At 33.9% G+C, this 21,434-nt stretch overlaps 1 protein-coding gene across 1 annotated transcript in view; it reads right to left on the bottom strand.

The window, feature by feature from the left end:
- PCSK6 (proprotein convertase subtilisin/kexin type 6) overlaps window positions 1–21,434 on the bottom strand; it is a 250,333-nt gene that overhangs the window by 41,004 nt on the left and 187,895 nt on the right. The window contains 4 exon segments of the mRNA XM_051980972.1: window positions 81–277; window positions 2,492–2,594; window positions 10,476–10,514; window positions 10,653–10,832. Of these exon segments, the coding sequence (XP_051836932.1) occupies window positions 81–277; window positions 2,492–2,594; window positions 10,476–10,514; window positions 10,653–10,832 (519 nt within the window).

Here is a 21,434-nt window from a genome sequence, read left to right as displayed (position 1 = left end):
ATCGTGGAGAGTCAACTCAGCACTTTTAACTCCTTGTGGACAAGCATGTGTTCTATAAACCTAAAAGTAATCACACTTACTTTCATCTGCATAAAAGCCAGCTGGACACAAAGTCACACAGGTGTTCAATTCTTGATGATAGTAGAAGCCACGTCGACAGGACAGGCACTGATTCTGACTCCTGCCTGTGCAGGTCTCACATCCCCTACTACATCTTCGACACCTTTTTGATATAGAATCACCGAAGTATCCCAAAGGACAAACATTCACACATTTCCTGGCAAAGAGGAAGACCCAATAAGTACCCCAATAGCACTAGGCATAGCACAACAAAGCTATTCCCTACTTTTAACATTGGTACGCTACAGTATATACAGAAACATGGAAATTCTATTTTAAGAAAAGGGAATTATGTATTTCTGAAAAAACTCAACAGCATCAATCAGGAACTAGTATAATCTTTTAGAAATTATATACAAAAGGATGAATTTTGAAATACAAATTGTGGTTACATTGGCAAAGCACAGTTGGAAGACAGATTTTTAAAAATCCAAGTAGAAGTTCTGGTGAATTTTTTTCTTAATTAACTGGAGGTTGTTTTTTGTACAGGTCAATAAATACAACTCTTAAAATAGATATGCATTTTCCATTTCCTATTCCCTAAATCCATTAAATGGAAGGAGACACTGGAGTTTTATTTCAGGGGTGTTTTGCTTGAAGAAGATGCAATTATTATTGGAATTATGACTATATTCTCTACCACCCACAGACATTTGCCCTATTAGTCAACAGATGACCTGAGCTAAACCAATTGTGGAAGCCAGTTAGCAGAAGGAAGGGTCAATAGTGAAGAGACTAGATGGATCAACACCCTTAGGTAATGCAGGCAATACCCAGTGAGGATGCATTGGAGGAAGAAGCAGGATAGAATATGTAGACAGAGGAGGGAAAACAGAAAAAAGGAGAGACACTAAAATAGGGAGAGATTAACAGAATCCTTGAGAATTAGCATAAAAATCTAAAGGACAACAAATCAGACCTGTCTGTAGGCCACAGGATATATTTGCCAGCTTTCTAAAGAATTCTTCCCAAACTATCTGAGTTAAGAGGACACAGGTGAACTTCAGGAGTCCTCAAACTTTTTAAATAGGGAGCCAGTTCACTGTCCCTCAGATGTTGGAAGGCTGGACTATAGTAAAAACAAAAACTTTGTTTTGTGGGCCTTTAAATAAAGAAACTTCATAGTCCTGGGTGAGGGGGATAAACGTCCTTAGCTGCAGCATCTGGCCCAAGGGCCATAGTTTGAGTACCTCTATATGATGGCTGTCTTCCAACTTGTATAGTAAGTTTAGATAAAAAAATCAATTTTTTAAAAGTATAAATTTAACTTCTGAAACTAGAATTGAGGAAAATAAAGAATATAGGCTCTACTCCCTCAAATAAATATTTTCCAGTTTACACAGACAGGATGCTGTAGTATAGAGTACTGGATTTCAGGACAGATGACTGGGCTTGAATTCTGGGAATATTTAGGCATGTCCTTAACCTCCTGAGCTATGATTTTCCTTATCTGTAAAATGAAGAACTTGGATTAGATGATCTTTGAGATTATCTAGCTCTAAAATTCTGTGGCTACATCAGTGATGTCAAACTCAAATAGAAATAGAACCCTGATGGCTTATTTTTCTTAAAAATTACAATTTTATTAAAAATTATTTCCTTAAAATATTTCCTTAAAATTATAATTTACATTATCTATATTAGACTGGCTTTTATGGGTTGTGTGTTTGAAACATTTGGTCTAAATATTATTCTGTAAATTATTATAAATTATTCTATAAAAATTCCCATTTTGTGGGTTGTAGCTTAATTAAGGCCAAGAGAATATTAAACCTTATTCTCATTCTATATCTGTTACCTTCAGCCTGTGTACTTTCCAAATGTAATTAAGCTTTCCCTCTTATTATTTAAGGAAAACAAAAAGACAAACTTTTAGTGTGTGATACTATTTCTCCTGGGGCATTCTGGGGAGATGCTGCTGAACCAGACCCTTGTTCATGATGATTTTAATCATCATGATTTGTGATTTCTTTCTTTCTTTCTTTCTATTTTTTTGATCATCATGATTCATGATTATTTTGAAGAAGATTACAGGATCTTAAATCTTGATCTAGAAGGGATCACAGAAGTCACGTAGGCCAATCCTGCATTTTATAAATGAAGATACAGAGGACTGGGGAGATTCAATGACTTGCCCAAGTCATGAGGCAGTATGAGAACTAGGACTTGAACCCAGTACTTGAATACCAGAGTCAGTACTAGATTTACTGTAGGGATTATGTAAAGGTGGACACCAGAATTGGTCATCTTCTTAGTTCTACTTTGGATTTATAGTTAGTATTTTTAAAAAAACCTAACAAATTTGTTAAAATGAAATCTCCTTCTACAGTGCTGAATCTGAAAAATAAAGAAGGCATTTCTCATTCATTACCTGCCAGTTTTGATACTTCCGAGACTATAATGGATACAGTTCAAGCACTGGTCAGCTTTTGGTCCATCACACCCTTTGTCGCCACATTCTGGATGACACGCACCTTAAAGAAATAAGTATTTTCTTTCATTCATAGAGATGATTTCTATTAAAGAACCAACTTCATGAAGCTCATCCAACCCTGACTTCAAAGGCTCAAGATAATGAGAAGACTAATCTGGTCCCTTTTTTACATATATAGAAACTCATGTGTCATTATGATTCTTAATGTTTACATTAAAAGGTAAAAGAATAGAAACTTTTATAAAGATAGTATATAAATATATATGGCATAGAAATATGTATATATCTGTATATAAGTATATAAAGATAGTATAAAAAAGAAGATTGGATTTGGAGTTTGAAGATCAAATGTTGGGGTAAAAAATTTTCCTCTGCTACTTACTGTCCATGAGATCTTAAATGACTTCAATATTAAAAAATGTACAGGGAAGAAATATAATTCAGTATAAAGTGGGCTACATTTGGAATCAGAGAACCAGAGTTCACATCCTGACTGGTATTTACTACCCAAGGGACACTGGGCAAATTCTTCAACTTCTGTAGGCCAGAGCTTTCTCATCTGTAAAAGCAGGGAGCTGCCTAGAGAATGTCTAAGGCCTCTTTTAGCTCTAGATCTGTACACCCAGGATTATGCTCCACATCAGTCTCAGTAAAACAAGAGATTTTGAACTAGACAATTTTTCAAGTGTCTTCTGGCTCTAAATTTTATGTTCTTAAAACAAAAGACAATCCTCTTGTCTTAGCTGGACCTCAGCTAGAGTTCTTTGTTATATTCTGGGACTCAGTTTAAGAGGGATCAGAATGTCTTGGACAAGGATTCATTGGGAATGTGATCAAAATAATTATGAAAATAAAATCTCTGAGGAACAATGAAAGATCAAGAATTATTTAATATATAAAATGGAAGGCTGGGGTGTGAGGTGTGGAAGGGGAGATTGACTTATACTATTATATTATTCAAATACATGAAAAGTATTTAAGTTTAGAGCTACCAGTTGCTTTTGTCACCACAAATGAGAGAAGAAAGTCAAAAACTTAAATCATGATAATGATTTTAATAGTATTTACATAACAATTTAAGGTTTGCAAAATCCCCCATTTTATAAATAAGGATAAGTTTTGTGTAAAAGCTTAAAGCATTATCTTCTTGAATCAATCCATGATCACCAAATATTATTCACTCACTATATCCAAGGCACCAAAGAATTTCAAGGAATATAAAAGAAGTATTTGTACTCTTCCTTCAAGGACCTTAAATACTGATACATAGAACCAATACAAAAATATCATATGAAAAAGTAAGATGTGGTATAGCAGAAATAGTACTGGCCTGAGAGTCATGAAAGATCTGTGCTTAAGTTTTGTTCTTGGTACAAACTGTGTGAACCTGGGCAAGTCATATAATGTTCAGTGGCCTGAGAAATTCTCTAGGGTTGTTAAGCCAAAGAACAAAGAACATGTGTATGTGTGTGTGTGTGTGTGTGTGTGTGTCTGTATGTGTACACACACACAGATAAATATAAATATATAGTGCATATATGAGTATATGTTATATGTGCATGTGTATGTATAGGTATACATAGGTATACATATATAAAATATGTGTATGTATGCATGCATGTTGTTGCTAAGTAATTTTTCAATCATGTCCTACCCTTTGTAACCCCATTTGGGATTATCTTAGCAAAGAGACTGGAGTTGTTTGCCATTTCCCTCCCCAGTTCATTTTACAGATGAGGAACTGAGGCATACAGGATTAAGTGTTTTGCCCAGAGTCACACAACTAATAAGTAAATGTCTAAGGCTGAATTTTAACTCATGAAGATGAGTTTTCTTGATTCTAAGTCCAGTGTTCTATCCACTGTGCCACCTAACTACTATCTACCTATTTAGATATCCTTCTATATCTACATAAAAAATACATCTATATGTATGTAAAAGGGAACACAAAGGATATAGATAAGTGCTATCAGAATTCAGAAGGCAAAAGCACTGTTTTCCTAGAAAAGCTGGGATTTGAAAGACAGCAGGGGAGATTCTGAGAAACAGGAAGAAATGGGAGATCTCCAGGAAGAGAAAACAGTATGGGCAAAGACATGCAGAGGCAGGAGTGTCCCTGAAAGGAAAGCTTTACTGACAGAGAAGGTTGCTAATCACTGGAATGATTTAACAAGGGAGGTTGTGAAATTGCCTTATAAAAATAGTATGAGTTTTCATTTGTTTGGGACAGTTTAGGTGTGATCTTGCATAGAGGAAGGGGCTGGGTTTGCTGACTTCTCATGTCCTCTGAACCTTGTGATTTTATCAAAGATCTGGAATTTTAATGGACTACAAGTTATATGAGTGAACTTTGGACATGGTGGCCAAGAAAGCTAAGTGGATCTTGGGCTTCACTAAAAGACATGTGTTTTGAATAAAGAACTTAATGAGTGGTGGGGGTCAGATCAGATTGGTGGCACTGTATGCATTTCCAGGTACCACATGTTAGGAAGGATGTTCACAAGGTTCAGAGTAAAGTGACCAGGATGGTGAGGGCACTGGAGACTATCCTATATGAGAAGTGGACAAAGGAACTTAATGATATTGGTCCTAGAGATGAAGAAATTTAGTGGTAATATGTCAGTGTGAAGGAAGATGAATATGAATATAGAGAGTTTTGGGAAAAACATGTCCTCTCCAAAAGAAGTTACCTTGGATGCCAGGGGAAGAGAGCTACTGGATTTATACTTTTTATTTCTTTACTGCTTGGCAACAACAGAAAGAATAAGAATGATTCTATTTTAAAAGGATGCCTTTATTATCTTAAATATTTCCCACCAAAGCAGGGAATTCTAATTAAACTAACCAATGCCTTTTGTTACAGAACAAACTTGATTTTGTTTAGCAACTACTTTAGCAACTACTGTGATCCCCACAGTACCTTTTTGCACTGTGTGAGATTGCACACATACCTCAATACTTTTCTGGGGCAGAATACTTCTGATTAGCTGTGTACTCCAACAAAAACTAAGAAGTTATTAAAAACTCAATCTGTCCCCTAAAACAATGGAAGCTGCCATCATGGAGCAGTCTTCTTTAGCACAATAATAAATGTCTTTTCCTCTCAGTTTGGCTACTCACTTTACATGACTTCAAGTAATTTGGACATTCTGATAAGTGAGATTCTTTCTGAGCTCTCAAGCAATCCATGCTGAGGAACTCTCACAAAAATAATCTGTCTTCAAATATCTGAACAGTTATCATATGAAAAGCTAGACTTGTTCTCTTCAGCCCCAGAGGAATAGGTAGCGGCTTCCTAAGAGGCAAACTTTGGCGTGATATAAGGAAAAACTTCTTAACAACACATCTATCCAAAAATGGAATGAGCTAATTAAAAGAGGTAATTGGGTGGCAGCTTCTGAGAAATTATGTAAAGGGAATAAAGTATTCAGGTATGGGTTGGTCCCTTTTGACTCTGAGATTCTATTCATTGTCACAGTATTGATTAATTTCCCACAGGCAACAAACCATGTAGAATGCTATAGCATTGAGTTTTTCTTAATTAGTTTCAAAGGGCAGCCACTTGGAAGGAGTAACTCAGACTTTCATTCAAAAACTATCTTTTGAGAGTAGATATTGAATTTTTTTCAGCCATGTCTGACTTTTTGTGACCCCATTTAGCATTTTCTTGGCAAAGAGAGTGGTACTGGTACCCATCCTTTCAAGCACAGTTTAAATGCTATCTTCTTCATGAGGATTCTCTAATCACTTCCACTAGTAAACAATTTCCCCCTCAAACCCTAGTGCTGTTTTATAATTCTACTGTATTTGATTATAGCTACATCTATTAAGTGTCTTATTCCCTTGCTAGACTATAAGAGCCTTGAGCTTACCTTTGTAGTTTTCTAGTGCTTAGCACAAGCCTCTGCATGCAATATTATTAGGTATGCATGCTTAATAAACACTGCTATTCTTATGATTGTTGGTATCCAATATAAACTGTCTCAAAATCACATTGTTGGGATAGTGAATGAGAAATTGAAGTAGAGAGCAATTGTCCTCTGAAAACTTTTAGAAACTTTTTCTTCTTCACTCTATGAACGGAACAGAGATTGTCACTGGTTTTAAACTCCTAAAAACACTTGAATGGGTACAATCTCAGTCAAATTGAGACCTATGAACATCTTAGCTTAAAAAGGGCAAGGCCTTCCACTGTTTTCAGGGCCATCTCCAATCATCTTGATCTATATCTTGCCACTAGACCTCTCTGGAGGGGAAAATGAGGCAGATGACCTTGCACAGCCTTCCTTCACTTAAATCCAAGTCACTTACATGTGATGGCATCCCCTCCCTGATGTCATGGTCCTCTTCAAGAATGAAGGGCAGACAACAGACTATCATTTTTTGTAGATGACATAAAATTCTATTCTCATTCTAGTTTGCAAAGGTGCATGCTATCACTCTACCAAACATGGTTCTTGAGCCAGTTTTGATAGGATTTTTTCCCTCCCCCATCACTTATTGGAAGTTTATATATACATACCTGACTCATAGGATTCCTAGGGGATATGAAGAGAGGCTAAATAGTACATTATAAAGGCCTTTGAGCTTTTAACAGGGAAAACACTCTATAAATGCAAACTATTATTTTTAGCTGTTAGGGGAGAAGTTAATGCAGACACAGAAGGAGGCAGAAATTTCCCAGGGGAATGTGAGGAAAGAAAAATGTCCCCATTTTATCCAGCCAATAATGAACAATTTTGCCTTGGAAAACAAAGTCCTTATTTTTTACATCATCTTTTAAAAGTTTCCAGATCTTGATGTGTTACATATGTATATTTTCTCTTTCCCTCAAGGTTTAACATTGTTGATTTTCCAAATTCTCCACTGTGAGTTCTTTCCTTCCTAAATTCCCATCTAATCCATTTTTCTCTTTATAACATTTTTGTCCCTAGAGAAAACTCTATATGTTACTATTTTTCCCAAACCCTGCTCATGCTGCTTCCTCTTCCCTCCTTTCTCTCTGCCTTTACTATCAAGATTTCTAGTTCAGATAAGTCGATATTTTACATTATCTTTGGTTCTCCCAGAGATTTCCAATGCTTTTTTTTTTTTTTTTTTTTTTTTTACTTTTCTCCCCCCTTAACTTTTATGCAGTTTCAGATTGCTTAGGGACTGATTCTAATTTCACCCACTCTAAGAGATTTTATTCTTTACTTGTTCAATATCACTTTGAGCCAATTTGTGGTGTTATCATTTGAAAATGCCTTTAATTCAAATCCCTATTTCATTGTGCAATTATTTCCAGTTTGTGGGTGGATTGGAAAACACATTTGCTTAGATTACTGAGCTCATTCTATGCATTTTTGGCCATTTGTCTACATTTTTCAGCATCATAGACTATCACTGCTGCAGCAGTATTGACAGAAATGAGAAACAGCCATATTCTCGGCCTGTTTCTCTATGAAACTCATTTACAGTGTTAAGGGAATAACTGTGTCTGATAAAAATGACCTCTTTCCTCTATCTTAACTGGGACAGAGGGTTGGGAGGGAATGAAAGGAGAAGGGAGCTAGAAGCAAGGGATAATCCCCTGAAATTCTTTAATACCTACAAATGAAATGTCTATTACATGGGGGTCAAAGAGCATATTTTAGGATATAAAAGAGAAGGAAGGTTGCAGAGACAAGGTCACATAGAGGGGTCTTAAAAATTCTGTCTACTTTTGTATTGTACAAATGTAAAGAAGAAAAGTTTATGGGTTATCCTAATGATTTTAACTTACATAACCAAAGTGGATAGCTCAGATAAAAACAAAAATCCTCTCTGGAGCCTGAGGATGTTTGACAAATGTTTGTTAGCCAACATAGAGTAAGGCTTTATTCACTGAATGAAAACATCTTAGGTTTTAAATATTAAAGATTCACCTCCTTCACAAAGTCTTCTATGACAAAAAACACCTGGATCTGGTTACCCACCCCTTCCCAACAGGTTACCAATCTTTAAGCATTTGTTTATTTTTCTTTGTCTAATTTCTATAATTTGAGTGTGTAAAGCCATTTGCCATTTGTGATCTAGTTTGTATTTACTTATGTTTATTGTCTTTCCCTGATTAATTTGAAAGTTTCTCAAAAATCCACTTTTTTCCTTGTAACTTCCCCTAATATCTACTTACAGTGCTTCTACACTATAGCATCTTAATAATATTGCTGACTGGTTAACTGATCCATTTCTCCTATTTTTCTGGGCCATATGAGGTAGTTTATATCAAGAAGCATTTTGGTAGTTCCTTATCATTCTGTAAATAGACTTTGTTTTTATCCTTTATACAAAGGTAAACTACTTAAATTAGAGAGTTGAGATAATTTACAAAGATGTTCTCTACCTTCACACAACAAAAATAAGATTTTTTTGAAAACTGCATTCAAACTTTATCACAACAATAGAAAATGGGATCTGTGAATGTAATAGAATTGTATTGGTCTCCAATCAAAGGCATGAAGAACTATTAATATCTCACTAAAAGCCAATTCCAAGATAGCAATTCTCAAGAATGATATTATCATGCACATAATGTATTATATGTATATAACAAAAGCCAAATTGTATATAAAGTGTATAAAAGCAAAATTAAAAAACAATTTTTTTGGGAAAGGGAATCAGTCACTCATTAGTAATTATATATTCTTGCCACAACTTATGAATCTCAGAGAAAGAAACCCATAGTAGATCAGGGCATTCATAGTGCAAAGCTGTTTTAAAGAAGGGTAGGTGAAACTTTAAAATTGAGTCAACTGTAATTTATACTTGATGGCTACCAGTTGAAGCCAGAATAAGTTAAGTGAATCATTCACAGAGTGTTGAATTCTCCATTTTGTTATTTTTCAGAAAGATATTACATAATTTAAATATCAATATGCTTGAGTATATATCATAATTTATCAAGGATTCATAATATTTAAGGAAAATCTACGAAATTAGAATGACCCAGTTTCTCACTTTGGTGAAGTCTCAAAGGTAGAGGGCATATAATTAATTCCATTAAATGGAAAATTATTGCTCAAGATTTTAATGCATTGTTTCCATTACCTATCTACTATCACTAGACCTAAGACTGTGATTAAATATAAAAAACTGAAACCTCCATATCAAAGTGTGAATTCTCTCTTCCCTTCACATAATAGTTATATATCTGACCTCCAAACTTATTAGCTCTGGCACCAACACAGCAGTTTAAAGTCAGGGACGCGATCAAATCTAAACAGTGCTGAAAATATTTTTACTAGTATGGCTACAGAACAAAGTATCAGCTGAAAGCATTTTCTATAACATCTATAACATTCTATAACATATAAAAATGTTTATAATCTTTCCTCATATAGCATCAATATCTGTTGACGTGATCTTTCCAGGGCCCACAATCAATCTTTTATTGGCCTTTCTGTGATGCTATGGCTGAATCCAATAAAATCTTGCTCCTTTCATTATTCTACTGTCTTAACAAAAACTTTCTTATGGGAAATGAGTTCAAATCATATATATGTACCCATTGAGGCTGTAAGGATTGATTTCATTTTGAAAGTGAAAGTCAATCAATAAGCATTTATTATGTGCTTCCTATGTGCCAGGCACAAAGCTAAGAGCTGTGGATACAATGAAACCTAAATACAATTCCTGTCTGCAGAGAACTCTTATTCTAATAGGAGGGATATGGAAATAACTAAACATATACAAGTTACATAGACAGTTAATGGTTATCTCAAAGGAAAGGTACTAATGAGCATTAAGAAATGCTCATAGAAAAAAATTGATAAAGTTAAAAATAAAAATAGGATCCTTGTTAGGAAAGTGAATAACAATGAATAAGGTATAGGGCTGTCATATCTCAGTTTCCCCATCTGGGAAAAGTTTGAAAGTACTTACTTGTTTGTAGAATACTTACTTGTCTGTAAAATATTAGGAGAGCCTTGGATGGAAGGAGCTGTGTAAGTGCAAATTATCATTATTATTATTTCCAAGAAAAAAGAAGGCAACATTACACCACCCACCCTTTGATAGGAAGAGTTCCCACATTTTAAGCTATAGTCATTTAAAATGGATCTCCTTCTTAAGTCTTCACCTGTATAATCTTCATCATCTTCTGTGGCCTCCACTTGTTTATGAAAAAAAGCAGCTTTGGATGGTTCAAGTTCTGGTGTTGAAATCTCCAGCATCCTTGACCGAGATTGATGAGAACTAAATGTATTGTAAGGGTGCTCAGCTGTTCCGTATAAAATAAGGCTCCATTCTTTCAATTTCCCTGAAAAATAAAAGAAAAAAAATCATGTACATACAACCAGGAAGCATTCAGCTAACCTGTGGCTGCAACATTACTCATTTTCTTTAAATTGCAGCTTGCTTTCTAGCTGGTCACACAAGTCCTTCATAAGCTTTAAAGTATTTATAATAACAACAATAAAGGACAATGTAAATTGTTCTACATTATCACTTTCTCTCTGAACAGTCAATATGAATAACCTCCTCAAATCTGAACCTACTGCATTGAAACTGCTATAAAGGCTGGGGCACTGAGCTTCTCAACAGATAGAATAGGTTAAAAAAAGTACATGTGAACAAAATAATTTAAAAGTATGTGATTTTGTGAATGCTTTTTTATGCATCTCAACACTGGCTATTAGTCATTTCCAAGAAATAGAGGTTTGAAATAACACATTAATGGGAGAAATGTTGTGCACAAAAGCATTCAGCAGAATTAATTTCTACTCATTTGTCATGAATCTTCATTTGCTCTCTATTCCTTAGGATCAAATTAAAGGTACATTTCAAAATAGCTAAGGAAAAAATCTCAATGTTTTAACTTTTGAATGATAAACTGTGATTAAGTTAGTAGTATAATAACTATGCAAAGAGAACCATGGGGTTTTATAAACTATAATTTGAGACAAATGCATTTCTATACTTTGGAAATGTTTCCCAAAACACTTGAGTAAAATAAGTTGGTCCTAAGACATCACTAAAATTAGATTCTTATTTTCAGCTATGGTTTCAGTGTGATAAACAAAGGAAACCTCCCCAGGGTTCAGGATTTAGTTTTGTGGTTTAGATATACACATTTTTTTTTTTTTTGCAAGACTATTACCCAAAGTAGTACTATTGCCACAAAATAAACAACACATTAAAAAGCATCAGCCCCAGGAGATTTTCTGATTTGATTCAATTTGAAAAACAAAAACAAAAAACAAACCAACCTGTAAACTTTATGGAAGATTACAAAACAAAGTTGCTTGGTGGAAATAGAGAATAAAGATAAATGTTAGTAAAAACAAATTTTCTTGTGCTAAACAGGTAAAAAATTCTTTCAGGATAAGAAACAGCTATCACAGAAACAAAATATGGAGTCGGGATACAAAGAAATTTTGGAGTTAAAGATAACAGAATTATAGCAATCTCTAGGGGAAATGATATTTATGGTCTACTTGGTGTAGAGAAGATAGAAGATGGTGAGAAAAGATTGTATGAAAGAAGCAGAAGGTTTTAAGTTGAAGAAATAATAGGAGAAGGAATTCGGTTAGAGTTGGAATTTTTTTTTTTTAATTGTGAGGAAGATCAGACATTGAAATTGGAGAAAAGAAATTTGGAAAGACTACAAATAAGAGAGCAATATGTTTTGAAAAAAAAAAACCCAAAACAAGTAAGATAATTTTTTAAGAAAAGGTAGAAGATAAGAGAGGAAGTTAGATAATGGAAAGGTAGTAAAGATATTAAGATACAAACTCAAGAAGATAATGAAGCAAAAACATTGAAACTCCAGAATTGAATATCTTACAATTATTCATACAAAGCAGTTTTCCCCAGGAGAGCTGCTAGGAAGAATGACAAAGGACTGAAGATCTCATTTAAGCAGTTACAGAGCACAGAAACTTGCATTAAATATATAATTTTTAAATTTTAGTCATGACCATGACTATTCTAAACGCATATATAGATTTCTCTTCTAAAAATAGTAGAGGGAACTTGAAGAATGCCTTTGTTCTTAAGTTATGAAGAAAAGTTATTAAGGAGTAGGAATCTATTCTTTTTAAAAAAAAGTTTCAATGTGAAAACCAATGTAGCATATGCTCTGGAACTACTATAATAAATCTTATTTACACTGATACGTTGGGTCCTTAAAGTTACTTCCCCTCTTAGGATTCAAGATTTGAAAGGTTAGGGATAATGTTCTAATACTATAGCACATAAACCCACACTACTGTGCTTTTCAAAAATGATTATTTATTGATATTAATCAGCCAGTCTGACAACCTTTTAAAAGGGATGTTTACTAAGTTTGCATACAAAAAGATGTGATACAATCCCTCCCTCTCAAAATAAGGATACAGTCTTCCACAAGTACATACAGAGTCCAAAAGAAAATTGACTCAAATTTAGACAAAGATGGTAACTCACAACTAGTACTTTTGTTGGAAGTAGTTTTCTCCCCTTTATGGAATCCTTAGCTCTGATGTAGCTTTCTAATTAGCTTCTTTTTTTAAAAAATTTTTATTTAATAATTACTTTATATTGACAGAATCCATGCCAGGGTAATTTTTTTACAAAATTACAAAAATTTTTTACAACAATTTGCACTGGTTTCTGTTCCGATTTTTCCCCTCCCTCCCTCCACCCCCTCCCCTAGATGGCAAGCAGTCCTATATATGTTAGATATGTTGCAGTATATCCTAGATACAATATAGAGTGTTGAAAATGAAAATGCCTTTTCTCCATGTGTCTAGTTAGTCTTAAGTTCTTGATGCAAACATAACCATCATCTATTTCCAGTAAGACTGATAGGATGCTCATATGAAGTCCAAGTCTTCTGGATCTTTCAAAGTTGGAACATACTTTTCCTCTGGTTTGGGAGTGAAATTGGTGGAGACAAAGATTTTTCTCCCTCAAGTGATTCCATTTCAGGGGCTAGATGGCTAGAATAAATTTTACCACTGAGTTGGCCAGATTCTTGAACCCTAGACTCCAAAATTGTTTGCTTTTTAATTTAAAAATATCAGGGCAAAACTGAATATTTTTAAAGTAATTCCAACAAATTTTCTGTGTTTAATTTCAGTTCAGCTAATAGATTTCAGTCCTTCCAAATTAATTAATTTTGCCTTTATTTGATTGTGTTTAATTGATAGATTCTGTATAGGTATTCTTATCTAATAAAGATATGAGGGTATAATGTCTTCTTAGTTACTTCAAGTGAAGTAAGGGTGGTTTGTTACATAAAGAATAGATTGGGACACAGGAGGGAATCTTGAACTGTATAAAGATATGGGAATAAAATAGAGAGGAAAAAGGAACAACCGAATGACCAGGGCTAAGGAACAAATGAAGCTCTTCTTGAAAGGAGCCAGACCTTCTGGGATAAAACCAGTTGCTTACCTTCTACAGAAAAAGGAGATAGCTTCACAAGTGCTATCAAGGGAGTAATCATCCGACAAAAGTTGGCAGAAAAGAGAATAGTGGTTGTTGAGGAGTCCTTGTTGAGGTGTAGTGAGAAAGTTGATCATAATAATAAAGAAGTCTATTGTTTTCTTGAGGAATGTATTCAAGACATAACATAACTTCCCAAGGACTGTAAAAATCAATGACTCTTATTGACTTCTGGTAATTAATATGCATATGATAATAATTTAGAAAGTAAGAAGAAATTGAGAAAGCATTGCCAATGAATATAATATCTTGGACAAGAAACTAAAGCTACAAGGGGGACGGATGATATTTTCATCACTGCTGCTGATTGGAACAAAGCAGTCAGAAGAGAAAGACAGACTGGGAAATGGACAATTGGTTAAGAAAATGCTGTTTGAGAATGGGATTTAGATTTTAATACTATTTCTGTTCCTAAAATGTAGGAATGACAGGATTTCTAACCAGTGTTGGATTGTTCTTAATGAGAGATGGTAATGTAGTGTCCCTGAGTCTTGTAAATTTAAGCAAAAGGATTTTAAGTTGAAAAGAAAAGGAAAGGGATAACATTCCCAATCTATAAACACAAAATAAATAAAATGCCAAATAGAACAATTATAATAGCTAATATTTATATAATGTTGTAATATAATGTTAATAAATAATAGCTAACATGTTTATATAATATATTGACTGGATTCAATTCAGAAGTAGGTTATGTGATTATCTTTAATTAAAGGTGAGGATAGTGAGTCAGATATTGAGTGACTTGCCTGGGATCACATTAGTAAATGTTTGAGGCTGAATTAAATTCAGTTCTTCTTGACCAGCACAGTCTTGTGCTATTCCACCTGGCTTCATTTAATAATTGCAGTGAAAGAAGATCAGTAGAAATATCTAGAAAGCCATAGGAGAGAAAATCCAAGAGGGGATAGTAATGAAAGCTATGAGATGAAATGGTTATGCACAAATGTGCAAAGTGTAGGTATCAAACAAGATGAACTAGAGGACCCAAATCAAAGAGGCAAATTTGACTTCATTTGTCTGAAAGCCATGATCCAATGAGCTCCATGGCATTATTAAAAGGAAATACAAAAGATAAAAGGGGAAGTGGAATAGCAATATACATTTATCCCTTCCACACTGCAGGACTTAGGAATGCAGCACCCTTTCAATTTGGAAAACCCATATGCAATTTTTTTGGCTCTTCTTTTGTACCAGAAAAGAAGTCTGAATTATTATGGTATTAAAAAATAAACTATATTGACATCATATAATACTATGTATATATTTTATGTGTTTCTGAATGTCTAAACTTTTTCTGTCTGCTGGCCTTCATGTTTTGTCTGCAGCTTCTGCAAAATTCCCATTTAATTTCTTATGCCAACGCATGAATATGGAAACCACAATGGAGAAAGCTCCAATGTAGAAATGATAACTATATATTAAGAAAATGTACCAATGTGGAAAAATCCAGAAAACAAGTGGGTGAAGTATGGTGGAGATTGAATAAATTTCAGTGGGAACAGAAGAGGCATTATCATTAAAATATATGACAGACCCCTGGACAGAAAAAAAAAAAGAGAGGAAAAATTCAAGAAAAGAGATCACAAATATGATATGATGTAGTAGTTAAGGGTTTCAATTATCTGGACACCTACTGGATCATTTGCTCTGACAAAATCATAACAGTTGAATAATTTCTCAGCTTTCCTTAACTGTAATTTCATCCATCAACCGATCAATGAACCATCAATGGTAATGTGTATTCTTGATTATAATCTCACCAATAAGAAGGGATTAATTGCTGGGTGATAATGATAAGAATCTTGGATATCTTACCATATCTTAGAATTTGTGATAGGGAAAAGGAAAATTGGTCATAAATCAAGCATACACAATATATGTGTGTGTGTGTGTTTGTATATATACACATGTATATGTAAATATTTTATATATGCATATATGTGTATGTATAGATATATCTCCTAGTTTTGGTCAAAGCAGATTTAAAAGAGTTCAGAGCAAGCATACAAAAAAAAAATCTATGGATCAGAATTCTATATGGGAAAGTTAGCTCAAGAGAGATGGAAGATTATACAAAATTAAATTATGAAGACAGTTTTATAATCAATTCTGATGTTTAAGAAAGAGGAATGATATCAAAAGAGACCACTGTGGATGAATAGGAAACTCATTCAACTTTAACTTTTAAAAACATGTTTAGTAGAATGAAAGTAGAGATATGTAAGGGAGGATAAATAAAAAATTATAGCACAGGATTAAAAGAATAACAATAGGAGTAATAAAATTCAGAATGATCCACAATTAGTGTAGAAAGGTAAGGATGACAAAATTTTTATTCTTAATCTGTATTGAAAAGAAGGGTAGGATAAGAGAAAAGATAAGATTACAACTTGAGCATGAGGGAATGATGATAACAATACAGAGAGAACATAGCTGCTGAATTTTTATTTTGCTTCTGTTTTCTCTGCCAAGGAGAATGATCATTTTACTAGAAAAGAGAGAATAAAAATAGATAATATGGAATTGACAGCCAAGCAAAATAAGGACATAATAAGCAAATATCTTGACAAATTCAAGTAGGCCCTTGGCTACACACTATGACACCAAATAATTTAGTTGATGTTATTGTTAAGATTTTGTTTTAAGATTTTGAAAAATCATGGAGACTAGAACTGAACTAAGGAAAGTAAATTCCCTAAGATTAAAAAAGAGAAAGAGAACAGTATGCAAATCATAGTCTAGTGAGCATGATTTCAATTCCTAGCAGAATTCTAGAACATATTAAGGGCAAACCTCATTCCATTTTCTAACAGGATTCCTAGATTTTAAATAAGCATTTGACCAAATTATTCATGATATTCTTATGTAGAGGAGAAATAATTAGGCCAAATGATAGGTGGGTTCAGAACTAATAGAATGGTCTGATGCAAACAATAATCATTAATGGTTCAATGACACTACAAAATCATGTCTCCAGGCATTTATGCTTAGTTCCATAGTGTTTAATATGTTCACTGATGACTTAGATAAGGGCATAACCTACATCCTTATTAAATTTGCAGAAAAAACAAAGCTGGGAGGGATAAGTAACATATGACAGAATCATGATTCAAAAAGATCTTCACAACTTAAATCACTGGGCTGAATCAAATACAATGAAATTTAATAGGGATAAGTGACATGTCTTATACTTGTTTTCTTTAAAAAACAAACAAAACCAATTCTGCAAGTAAAATATATTGAATACAAGATTTTGTTGGACTGAAAACTCAATGTGACTTAACCTAAAATTTGACAGCCAAAACATCTAATTCAATCTTAAACTGCATTAAAAAGGCCATCATATCTAGGACAATGGAACTGTTACTACTATTCTTTGACCTGGATTAGAACACATATAAAAGAATTAATTCATTTTGGGTTCTCCATTTTATGAAATCCACTGATAAGCTAAAGAACATTCAGATGACAACAGTAAGAACAGAGAATAAGAATAAAAGGCCATGAAGGCATGCCTTAGTTTAGCTCAGAGAAAACTTAAAGAAAATACGATAATCTTAGTGGTTGTCCTCAAATCTGTGACAGGTTGACATATATGGAAGAGAGATTTGGTTAGTTCCTCTTGGGCCCAAAAGGCAGAACCAGAAGTTTGGAATGGATGTTGCTTATGGGCAAGTTTATTTTTGAAGTAGAGAATAACTGCTTAATAATTAGAGCTACTCCAAAGTGAAATGGACTGGGAGGAGCCAAGATAGAATAAAGTCAGGGACTCACCCTGAACTCTCCTCTAAATCCCTCCAATACCTTTAATGACTTTAAATAAATCTAGAGCAGTGGAATCTACAAAAAGATGTAGTGGAACAATTTTCTAGCACAATACAACTTAGAAAATCAGCAGGAAAGTCTGTTATATCAGGAGGAGACAGGGGCAAGTCCAGAAAAGCCATGTCAGTGCAGATTCAGACCCAGCAAAGCAGGAGAAAGCCTCAGGGCAACTGAATCAGTGACAACAATGATAGTTTTCAAACCTCTTAGCCCACAGACAGTAAGAACACTGGACAATGGGTCAGAAGGAGATGTACAGGGGTCCTTTTGCTGGCACCGGGGGTAGGACACTGTTGCATTGTCTATACTTGTATCTGGGTTGGAGTCCTGAGTTTTAATCCCACTGCAAAGAGCAGTACTAGAACATATAGTCCTGTATGGCTACAGGAGACAGGGACTCTGTTCATAGTTGTAGACTTGAAAAGAGTGCTTGTGATCATTCACAAACTAATGAACATTACAGATGTAAACCTATTTCTGCCTAGATCATATCACCCTGTATGTTTTTATATGGATCCCCAGAACTACCTCTGAAAACAGCTGCATAAAAAACCTGAAGATTGGGACAGTGCCTTCTCCATTTGGAAGGAGAGCTCCACTTTAGCATAGAGTTAAAAGTCAAGAAATAGATTAGAAAATGAGCAAACAACAGAAAAAAAAATCTGACTATAGAAAGTTATTATGGTGACAAGGAAGATCAAAATAAACACTGAGAAGAAGATAAAGTCAAAATTCCTGCATGCAAAGGCTCAAAGAAAAACATGAATTTGTCTCACACCGCTTACACACACATAGAAGAACTAAAAATTGATTTTAAAAATCAAATAAGAGAGTTTGAGGAAAATTTGGTAAGAAAAGAGTGCTGTAAAACAACCATGAAATAAGATGAAATAAAGGAAGAAGAAAACAACAAAATTTGGGAAAGAGAGATGTAAAACAACCATGAAATAAGATAAAATAAAGAAAGAAGAAAACAACACCTTAAAAAATAAAATAGGCCAAAAAGATAAAAGAGAAACAAAAATCCCAATGAAGAAAAGAATGCCTTGAAAAGCAGAATTGGCCAAATGGAAAAAGATATATAAAAATTCACTGAAGAGAAGAACTCCTTAAAAAAGTAAAACCAGCCAAATAAAAAAGGTAGAAAAAAGCACACTGAAGATAATAATTCCTTCAAAGTGAGAATCAGAAAAGTAGGAGCTAATTATTTTATGAGTCATCAAGAAACAAGTCAAAAGAATGAAAAAATAGAAGAAAATGTGAAATATCTCACTGAAGAAACAACTGACCTGAGAAATGGATTCAGGAGAGATAATTTAAAAGTTATTAGACTATCTGAAAGTCATGATTTTAAAAAAAGCCTAGACATCATCTTTCAAGAAATTATCAAGAAAAACTGTCCTGGTATTCTAGAACCAGGATAAAATAGAAATTGAAAGAATCACTGATCACCACTTGAAAAAGAAAAAGAAAACTCCTAGGACTATTATAGCTAAATTCTAGACCTCTCAGATCAAAGAGAAAATACTACAAGCAGCCAAACAGAAACAATCAAATATCATGGAGCCATAGGATAACACAAAATTTAGTAATTTCTACAGTAAAGAATCAGAGGACTTGGAATATGATATTCTAGAGGGCAAAGGAGCTAGGATTAGATCCAGGAATCACTTACCCAGCAGCATATATATTATGAACATAATGGTGGGGGAGGTGGAAGGAGGAGTGGACATGTTATAAAACAATGAACTTTCAAATTGAAAAAGACCAGACTGAATAGAAATTTTGACTTTCAAATACAAGATATACAAGAAATATAAAAAGATAAATAGAAAAGAAAAAGCATAAGGGAGTCAATAAGGTTAAACTATTTATATTCCTACATGGAAAAATTTATATTTATAACTCCTAAAACCTTTCTCATTATTAGGGCATTATTAGGGCAGAAGTAGTAGTCATAGAAAGCAAAGGTTTAAGTTGAATGTGATGGTATGATCTAAAAAATAAAATTGAGGAATGAGGAAGAGACTGCACAGGGAGAAGGGGAAAGGGATAGGTAGAATGGAATAAATTATCTGAAATAAAAGATGCTTGAAAGAGATTTTACAAGGGAAGTGAAAATGAGGGAATAGGAGAAGGGGCCACATTAGTCTCATCAGAATTGGCTCAAAGAGGGATTAATATACATACTCAGTTGGGTATAGAAATTTATTTTAACATATTGGAAAGTAGGAAGGGAAGGGGAATAAGAGAAAATTAGTGGGGGGAGCCGATGGGAGGAGCATTTTTAAAAGTCAGTAAAACTTTTTTTGTAAAGTAAAACACTTTTGAAAATGGACAAAATAAAATGAGAGAGAAAGTAGGATAAGTATGAAAAATAGGATGAAGGGAAATATATAATTGTTAATCATTTTTATGAAATGATGAGCAGGATGCCCTCAGAAAAACATTGAAAGACTTTTTGAATCAAGGCAAAATGTAATGAGCAGAACTAGGGTACACCATAACAGCAATATTGTATAATCTACTATGAATAACTTAGCTTCTCTCAACAATACAATAATCAAAGCAGCTCTGTAGCACTTATGATAAAAGGCGCTGTTTCTCTTTAGAGAAAGAACTGGTAGAACCTAAAAGCAAATCAAAGATACTTTTTCTTTATTTTTCCTGGTTTTTTTGCCTGTGTTTTCTTTCACAGAATGACTTACGTGGAAATGTGTTTTGCATTACCACACATATATAACATTCCAAATTGCTTGCCTTCTCAAGAGGGTAGGGCAGGAGGAAAAGAATTTAAATCTCAAAATTTGAAAAAGAAAAATTAAAAGTGAAATGGACCATCTAAGGAAATAGTCAGTTCCCTTTCGCTGGAAAATTTCAAAGACTGAATTGCCATTTGTCAGATATGTGGTTGATTGGGATTCTTATTTAGCTATATCCTAAGAATAGCTGGATTTTGAAGTCTCTTCTATCAGTCAATCAATAAACATCTATTACTCTGTGTGCAGCATTTTTGGGATACAAAAAAGAGGCAAAAGACAGTCCCTGCCCTCAAAGTATTTATAGTCTAATAGGGGAGACAACATGTAAATATATCCAAAGCAAGCCTAATACTTACTCTGAGATCCCCTGAGATAATCGCTTGTTTTTATAAGCTTCCTCAAAAATGACAATATATTTGATTGAGTTCTACCAGTAGCAAATATTAAGAAAATGGAAAAGTTTAGGCTGAATGCCTTCCTTGGACAATTTATTTCTTTTCTCTTAAACTGTTGTCAATGGCATTTATTTCATCTCTACTAAGAAAAATTCATTTGTGTTTGTCTTGTTAATTAAATGAGAACAAGTAAGATCATTATCTATGGTCATACAACTAGTATCAGAGATGGGATTTTTTTTTAAAATTTTATTTTATTTAATAATAACGTTGTATTGACAGAATCCATGCCAGGATAATCTCTACACGACATTATCCCTTGCAATCACTTATGTTTCGTTTTTTCCCCTCCCTCCCTCCTCCCCCCCCCCAAGATGGCAAGCAGTCCTATATATGTTAAATATGTTGCAGTATATCCTAGATATAATACATATTTGCAGAACCGAA

Source organism: Antechinus flavipes, chromosome 2 (assembly GCF_016432865.1).
Source record: "Antechinus flavipes isolate AdamAnt ecotype Samford, QLD, Australia chromosome 2, AdamAnt_v2, whole genome shotgun sequence".
Classification (NCBI taxonomy): Eukaryota; Metazoa; Chordata; class Mammalia; order Dasyuromorphia; family Dasyuridae; genus Antechinus; species Antechinus flavipes.
Note: the sequence above shows the minus strand (reverse complement) of the source record. Positions and strands in the feature narration are given on the sequence as shown.